This window comes from Limulus polyphemus, unplaced genomic scaffold (assembly GCF_000517525.1).
Source record: "Limulus polyphemus unplaced genomic scaffold, Limulus_polyphemus-2.1.2 Scaffold204, whole genome shotgun sequence".
NCBI lineage: Eukaryota > Metazoa > Arthropoda > Merostomata > Xiphosura > Limulidae > Limulus > Limulus polyphemus.
In genome coordinates, this window is record NW_013665814.1 from 516,532 (window position 1) to 525,052 (window position 8,521).

General features: G+C 32.9%; 1 protein-coding gene across 1 annotated transcript in view; it reads right to left on the reverse strand.

The window, feature by feature from the left end:
* Nucleotides 1-449: 449 nt before the first annotated feature.
* The window catches only part of LOC106478372 (atrial natriuretic peptide receptor 1-like), a 121,974-nt gene continuing 113,902 nt past the window's right edge, over nt 450-8,521 (reverse strand). Inside the window, exons 19-22 of the mRNA XM_013938913.2 lie at nt 4,942-5,116; nt 4,442-4,540; nt 3,933-4,024; nt 450-2,950 (exon numbers count right to left, since the gene is read on the reverse strand). Coding sequence (XP_013794367.1) covers nt 2,894-2,950; nt 3,933-4,024; nt 4,442-4,540; nt 4,942-5,116 — 423 coding nt within the window. The 3' untranslated portion in view covers nt 450-2,893. The remainder of the gene's footprint in view (nt 2,951-3,932; nt 4,025-4,441; nt 4,541-4,941; nt 5,117-8,521) is intronic.

The window sequence follows — 8,521 nt, forward strand, 5'->3', positions numbered from 1 at the left end:
CAGAATATCTAAACATATGAAAAATAAGCATTTATTTTGTTATTTATCCGCAACTTCTCGTAATGATAAAAATGGGGTTTTTGTTTTTCGTTGTTTTCTTGTTTGTTTTTGAAAACAAAACAGATATGTTTTCGTTAAAATTTTATATATATATATATAAAAAACGAACAAACAAACTTGAAATGAGTATGTTCAGATATTTTGACAGGAATAGCTTTTTAAAGGTTGAATTAGATTCTTTGGCCTCACCTCCTCTAGCATTGTGTAAAATGGCGCATACATCTTTCAAATTTCATATTTGAAAAACTCATTCATGTTCCAAGTTTCTGAAATAAGTATTTTTTACGTATCTACGACGATACAAAATCGATGATAACAGAATATTTTTTACACGTTCAAGTAACAATAACATTTCTGTGAACAAGTGTGTAGTGACGTCGAAAATCGTGTTCTGATTCTTTAAGTCTTTCGCTTAAAGAGAGAAAATACATTTATTTCAAAGCCTAAGTACATTGGGCACAATACATTCAATCACGACAACTACAAACAATTTATTCTGTTAATATGAGCAACGAGTAAGTTATATTTTCTCCAATCATTAGTACTTTACCATAAAAGTACTGGTCGTTTTTAGTTACTGGTAATTTCGACCAACGAGTGAATAAACTTACAATTGAGTTTGATCGAAGTAATACTGTATTTAGACTGTTGGCCACCTACTAAACATTTTCAGCTTTATGAATATAATCATCTATTAACCTTTTTCAACTTCATGAATATAGCCACATACTAGCTTTTTAAATTCGTGAATATATCAATCATAGTAGGCATATCCTAATTGATGTGTCGTTCTGTATCCTAAACGACTTCAATGTCAGTGTTATGATGTATAATAGTTATCACTGTCATATAGATCACCAGTTACTTCTCAGTTTTAGACAGTACTTCAACACTATATGAATATCGTTCCCGTGTATTAACATCCTCACATTCTTATCCAAACCAGCCATCCTTTTAATCCAATTACTACTTTTAAATAGTCATTGTATAATTGAATCTGGCCTGTCGTGTCATAATGAAGTATTCTAAATCACCTGGGCTCACCTACATAAGAATTCGGTGTATTACAAACACGCTGCCTTTTTTCTTCTTCTTGTCTTATTCAAAGATATACAACGTTGTAACAAAACATGCTACAGTTCCACTTTATAATAACTTTGTTAACCTGTTTTGTATTCTTACAAAATATTTCGTTTGCATATAAAACACTTTAAAGTAATAATATTTGAATATTATTATTGAACTTCGTCTTTCTTAGGGAATATTATATAATTGTAGTAAAAATAAGTCTATTTGTAATATTAAAATAAATAATTACTATTATTTTCCATCGCCATCATGGTATATTTGATCCAAAGGTTAAGAAGTCTCTAAGGAACCATTTACTTTCTTTCAGTCTGATGATAAACACGTGTTTTTCAGCCAGGAAAAAAATAGGAATAACTTAAGTGCTTTTTAAGTAAAGTTATTGTCATAGTTTCTGAATTTGTTGTTATAAAAACAGCCCTTCAGTGTCACAGCGGTATGTATGTCTACGGACTTACAAAGCTAGAAACCGGGTTTCGATACCCGTGGTGGGCAGAGCATATATAGCCCATTTTGTAGCTTTGTGCTTAACTATAAACAAACAAATAAGTTATAAAACAATCGGTCTTACATAAATTATTTCCTGTTGAACCATATTTATAAAACCATTAGATCAATGTGGCATTATCATCAGATCGACATCACAAGATGACCGGAAACAGAATTATTTTCCTCTTTTATATTGTGTTTTTTAGAGCTATGTGCATTTTTTGGGGATTTTGAGGCTGTTCAGCTTTTCAACTAACTTAAGATATAATATATGTTTAATTTTTATGGACTTAATATGAGTCATATTAGGCTCACTTTACGGCACCAAACTTTAAGCACTTTTTCAGTATCAAAAAATATAAAGGCAGATTTATAAATCGAAATTAAAGTGAATAAGTTTTTTCCCACTTACTTATATAAAGCTCCATTCAGTGATGTACAAATAAAGGTATCGTTTCCATGGAAACTGAGATCCCATAACGTCATTGTGATTATCTTTATGACATCATAAAAGGAACTGTGTCGAGCGAAATTGATTTTTATGTACATCTATGCCAGTGTTATATCTTAGCAGTAACGGCACACACGAAATATTAATTTGAACTTTCTCATGTGTCCAGTTAAGATAATTCAACTTACTTTGTAGTACATCACAATTATTCTTGAGATGGAATACATAGGCAAGGTTTACGTACCACGTCAGCATAAAGCATACATATCATATACGTACCATATCAGCCTAAAGCATACATATCATATAATAATACATAACACACACGAAGGTTAACGAATGCTAGAGCAGATGCAGTCTGTAAAAGAAACATTATAATTGATACATCCCACTCGCAAACGGTATTTATTTGACCTTACCTTAATTTCTTCTATCATCCTTTTTTCTAAATCAAATATATGTCCTTAACAGGCTACTAGAAAGAAAGCTGTCTTTAACTGACGCCAGATCCACATCTTTCAATAAGGATGTTCTGGATTATTTGGAAATGAAACCTTAAGCGATCTGATGTTAACATTCATTACATAACACACTTAAAGCAAATGTTCTAATATTTTACTGTAACATACAAAATTAACATTTGTCAATAAACAACTGACTAAAGGTTGTGAGATCATGTTCTTCAAAACGTGTCAGGTCGAGTCATAAGCTATCTTTATCTGTGCCATTGGACGGAAACGTCAATAATTCTGATGGGATTAAGTAGGAAAATTGACATTTCTGAAAAATTTCGTATCCTCAGTCACCTCAGTTTGAAGGGGAATCTTCACCAAGCAGCCAATAAGTTGTCATTTTACCTTTACCCTACGTCAAAAGCCAAAAGAAAAATTAAACATAGTCATTAAAATGAGGTAATATAATTTGTTTAAAACGAGCTTATGACTATAAGCTTTTATATAATTAAAAGTTATACAAGTAATTCTCGACATTTTAAAGTTCTCTACCAATTTTGTATGGCAATTAATCACAGTACACACAAATCTTAGTTTAAAAAATACTTAACGGAAGGCATGGAGGTTTGTTGAAACGCTTTGAATTGGAACTAGGAAATAACTGAATAATGTGGAACAGTTTAGGCCAAAATTAGAGAGTAAAAAACAAACAAACAAACACATTTTGCTTTAGAAAATATCAGAGAGGAAGTAAAGAGTGAATGTATAGTTTTAGGAAAGTGATAAGACAAACTAAAGAATACCTAGACTTTAATACTAAAAACGAGTTTATAAAAAAAAAAGAGTGGCTGAATATTTTGAAAAAAGTGACTAACACAAAGAAAAAGTGTTAAGTAAACTTTTGTTTTAGCGATCAGAAAGTAAAAAAAAAGCAACATAAAAAACCGAAACCTTTCAAGCATATAGAAAAGTAAGGAGAGAATAATTGAGCAATTTAATGAAAGTTATGGTACCTAGTAAGTATGAAACATTGTACAGGAAGGTGAAAGAAATTAAACTGAAACCATATTAAGGCAGTCAGTAATGTGAGGATATTATCATCTCTATTCAAGTCTCAAAAATTTTTATTTTCAAAACATCACTCCCTAATACACAATATTAACAGAAGTAGTAAGGTAAGCATGGGACAAAGTTTTATTGGAAAGGGTAAGACAAGAACTACAAAAACAATGTGCAGTTTGGTTTAATTTGCTTACTTAAAATTTCACTGCGAGTGATCCTTAGAGGTTTATCTGACGAAGATGTTACCACGAAATTTTATATAGGTAAATATAATATCTGGATTTTATGACCCCCTAATATTTATCTGAAGGATTATTCTTAACTATTATTACCTTGATTTCTACTTCTCCTCGAAGTTTCATTTGGAATCCTCCACACTGATCTAAAACCTCTTTAGTTGTTAAACTGATGTGGATCATTAAGGCTGTGAAGTTTACCAAACAATATATATTGTTATCCACATTTTTTTCGAATTTATATAAAATATTTAAATTCCACTTGTATTTAAATCTTCTAACAATGAAATCGGTCTCGATCGCCTAAATTCTAAACAAGAAGTACTAATAAAGTTTTTCTATATCAAAATAATGTCCACAAACAGTCAATGAGGCTGAGGTAAAATTAATAATGACTTTATTTATATTTCATATACTTAGAATATATGCGAATGAAGAAAACACTGTCTCTGTAATCCTAGTTATTTTATTATTAAATCCCCACCATTTTATTCCTCAACTATTAAGTTTACTATATTAGGATTATCAGTAGATATGCAGGTACTTAAGTCAGCTTGCTTGTCAGACCTGCTTAGTGAGTCAACAGAAGAACAGTAAACCCTTACGTTTTCCGTTGGACTCCATCCTTGAGGCGGTATTGACAGTGTCACCGAACAAACAATATCTGGGCATCTTGAGGCCTACAACTCCGGCAACGCAAGGACCTGAAGCCAAGTAATAGAAATCACAGAATTATCGATTGTCTTATTTAGATCCTAACAATTTGTTCACACTCAGGTCTTCAATAAATACTGGAATGAATATTATTACGAAACATTTCGTCTGAGAACCAACAGTCTCATTATTCTGCGTGCATAACCGAAGCCAAGAGATATCGACCTCGTAACCCTACCAGTACATAACACTTGCAAATCATGATACGTCTACTTATATTTTTTAATTCCAAAATGCAGTGGATTAAAAATATACTTGCTATATTACACAGGTTTTAGTGATCATTTCAAATGACACTTACATCTTGACCTTTGTAAGTTGAAAAGGTTAAATCCATATCGACAAACAAATTTACGGTAAAAATAACAGCATAACGTTCCGTATACCAAACCTGTATGAATTCCAATGCGTAGGAGAAGTTGTTCTCCTTGTCTATGGCGAATCTCGAAATTTTTCACTGTATTTAGAAGTGCAAGTGACATCCGTGCAATTTCCTGTGCGTGCTTATTTCCGTTTCGAACAGGAAGCCCTGAAACAACCATGTATGCATCGCCAATAGTTTCGACCTAAAATATAAAAAATCGAAAAAAAAACACACTTCAGTAACAAGTATGATGCATAGATTCTATGTATGCAAATATTCTAATAAAAAACACACTTCAGTAACAAGTATGATGCGTAGATTCTATGTATGCAAATATTCTAATAAAAAACACACTTCAGTAACAAGTATGATGCATAGATTCTATGTATGCAAATATTCTAATAAAAAACACACTTCAGTAACAAGTATGATGTGTAAGTTCTATGTATGCAAATATTCTAATAAAAAACACACTTCAGTAACAAGTATGATGCGTAGATTCTATGTATCCAAATATTCTAATAAAGAGTTGCATCGTTTCGTGACATGTTTAATTTGTCATTTGCTGACAAAGCGAAAGTAAGGGCAGTATTTCGTAGAATAATTCGTAGTTATTTTCATTCGTATTATTGCAAGTACATAGTTGGGGACATACATGTAGTGGCGAAAAGTACTTAAAATTACTATCTTGTATATAAATGAAGCTAATAGAAGTATATATGAAAGCCAAGAGTGTTAGAAGCTAAATAATACTAATTCTAGTCGTCAAAAGGCATTATACAAGAAACCAAGAAGATATATCTGGATAAAACACTGATTTTTATTATCATATATTGGACATAAATATATGTACAATGGAAATAAGGCATATTTATTTGACTAAACAGTATTTTCTTGGCAAATTTAATTGAATTGAATTTTAGGTAACGTGGTGATGATAGAGTTGGGATGTCTTAAAGATTATATCCTTAAAGTAGAAATAAAAATGGCAACAGTTACCAGTGTATCGCCTTGGTGACATTCATCGGGACCATTCTTGTCTTGAGTGTAGTTTTGAGGTACACAATTGTTTGTTTGTTTTTGAAATTTCGCGCAAAGCTACAGAAAGGCTGTCTGAGCATAACTGTCATTGTTTGTTTGTTTGTTTTTGAATTTCGCGCAAAGCTACACGAGGGCTATCTGCGCTAGCCGTACCTAATTTAGCAGTGTAAGACTAGAGCGAAGGCAGCTAGTCATCACCACCCACCGTCAACTCTTGGGCTACTCTTTTACCAACGAATAGTGGGATTGACCGTCACATTATAACGCCCCCACTGCTGAAAGGGCGAGCATGTTTGGTGGGACGGGGATTCGAACCAGCGACCCGCAGATTGCGAGTTGAGTGCCCTAACCACCTGGCCATGCCGGGCCTATAACTGTCATTAAGGTTAAGCCTAGAGGGAAGGCAGCTAGTTACCAGCGCCCATCGCCAACTCTTACCTGACCGAACAGTGGAATTTGACCATAACTCTTATAGTGCACCCATAGCCTCAAAATTAGGAGCGCTTTTATGCGGCAGCGGAACGTGAACTAGGAACCTTCTGACTCAAGTCTAAACACATTAACCATTAGACCACACTGGACTCGATGTAGACGAACTTAGACCCTACCTTTTTTTTTTATAAAGATCACTGAATTTGAAACAACAGCCATATCAAGAAAACAAAGCAAACAGTCTCAGGAACCTGGTGACCATGTTTCCCGGTAAGTCTACATTCTTACAACGCTAAAATCCGGATTTCGAATCCCCTCGGTGGACACAGTAGATAGCACAATATGACTTTGCTCTATGAAACAAACACTAACTGTTGACCATTTTTAACGATATTGTACGAAATCTCGTAGTTTTCATAGAGTTAAGTTATCACACGTATGAGTACAGGGAAGGAAATCACGTTAGGGTAAGACGTCTAACAATGCAGCATTAATTGAACAATCAACAATACGTAGATTGGTTCGTTCATAGAAATATATATAAATATAATAATACTGTCTGTTGTATGTCCATGTAACTACTTCGCAGGATGTAGATGGATCTTCACCAAAATTGGTATGGAGGTTCATTAGGTCCATGTAGGGGTACATATACATTTTCAGTTTAGCATTTTCGTTTTGCGGTTTTAATTGGCGCTTTTGAGTTTTCTACCACTACTTCGCCCCTTTGATGTATCTTTACCAAATTTGTCATGGATGTTTGTTGGGTCCATGCGGAGATACTTGCAAAATTGCGGTTTCACATTTTGTGTTTTGCAGTTCTTATGGGCGTTTATGCGTTTTTTAAAAATTATATATAACGGAAGCAACTTTTCATGTCCTAAGATAACCTTTCATTAATCATGAAGTTACATAACTTCCATCCAGGGGAAGGGTACTCCAGCTAGTATTAGAATATTCTGTAATGCGGTTATTTCGATATGAAGAAAGAGGTACTCAGAACAAATGTTATATGGTCTAATGAGAAGACTGAATTTAGAGTTAAGCTAAATGTGGTCTAATAAGAAGATTGAATTTACAGTTAAGCTAAGTGTGGTCTAATGAGAAGACTGAATTTAAAATTAAGCTAAATGTGGTCTGAGGAGAAGACTGAATTTAGAGTTAAGCTAAATGTGGTCTAATGAGAAGACTGAATTTAGAGTGAAGCTAAATGTAGTCTAATGAGAAGACTGAATTTAGAGTTAAGCTAAATGTGATCTAATGAGAAGACTGGATTTAAACTTAAGTTTAAATGAGTCTGAAATAAAACTGTCGAAACGAGTATGTAAGCCTGTATAGGTTTTTGTTTTGTACGATGAAAGTATATTGTAAACTGCTTATATTTAACTTCAGTGATGTTTTTTTTTTAGCGAACACTATACAAATGATCTAGTTAATAGCCTAAAATGTTGCTTACCTCCTCCTGAACATAAATTCTCTGATTACTTGTTCCCCTTTGAATGCACATATAAAATCTTTCATTAATCATGAATTTACATAACTTCCGTCCAGGGGACAGGTACTTCAGCTAGTAAGCAATAAAATCTTAGAGTTATAAATTATATAAAAATAGAAACAAATAATTATAAAAGAGTTCCATGTTTCTCTCTTTGTAAGTCAGACTTAAAATTCATAGATGAGTAAAAATACACATTTTTTTAAAAGTACTGGTTTGGTTGTTGTTAAGCGTAAAGCTACACCACGTGTACCGAAATCTGATTTTTTAGCATAGTAAGTCTGCAGAGCTACTACTAAAGGGAGTGTTTTTAAAGGGGGAAAGCGATTTAAAAATTTTCAGTAAAGTAACCTTTTCAATCTCACGTTTCAAAATGTTTATATTGTTTGATTTTGTGTGGTAGTTTTCATATAGCCTAATATAGAAGTTGAGTATCGTTCTAGAATGTTTGGGTTACCCTTAGTCCCAAAGGTGAATATATCAACATGCTTCAAGATATCCTCTAGTTTTAATAATCAATATGTCCGAAATCTCAGTTTTTCTTTATTTCTAACAGTTAACATATACACTGAGTGGTCACAAGTAAATAGACACCTAATTTTTCGTCATTTAATTTATTTTATGCTAACTAATTTGTGT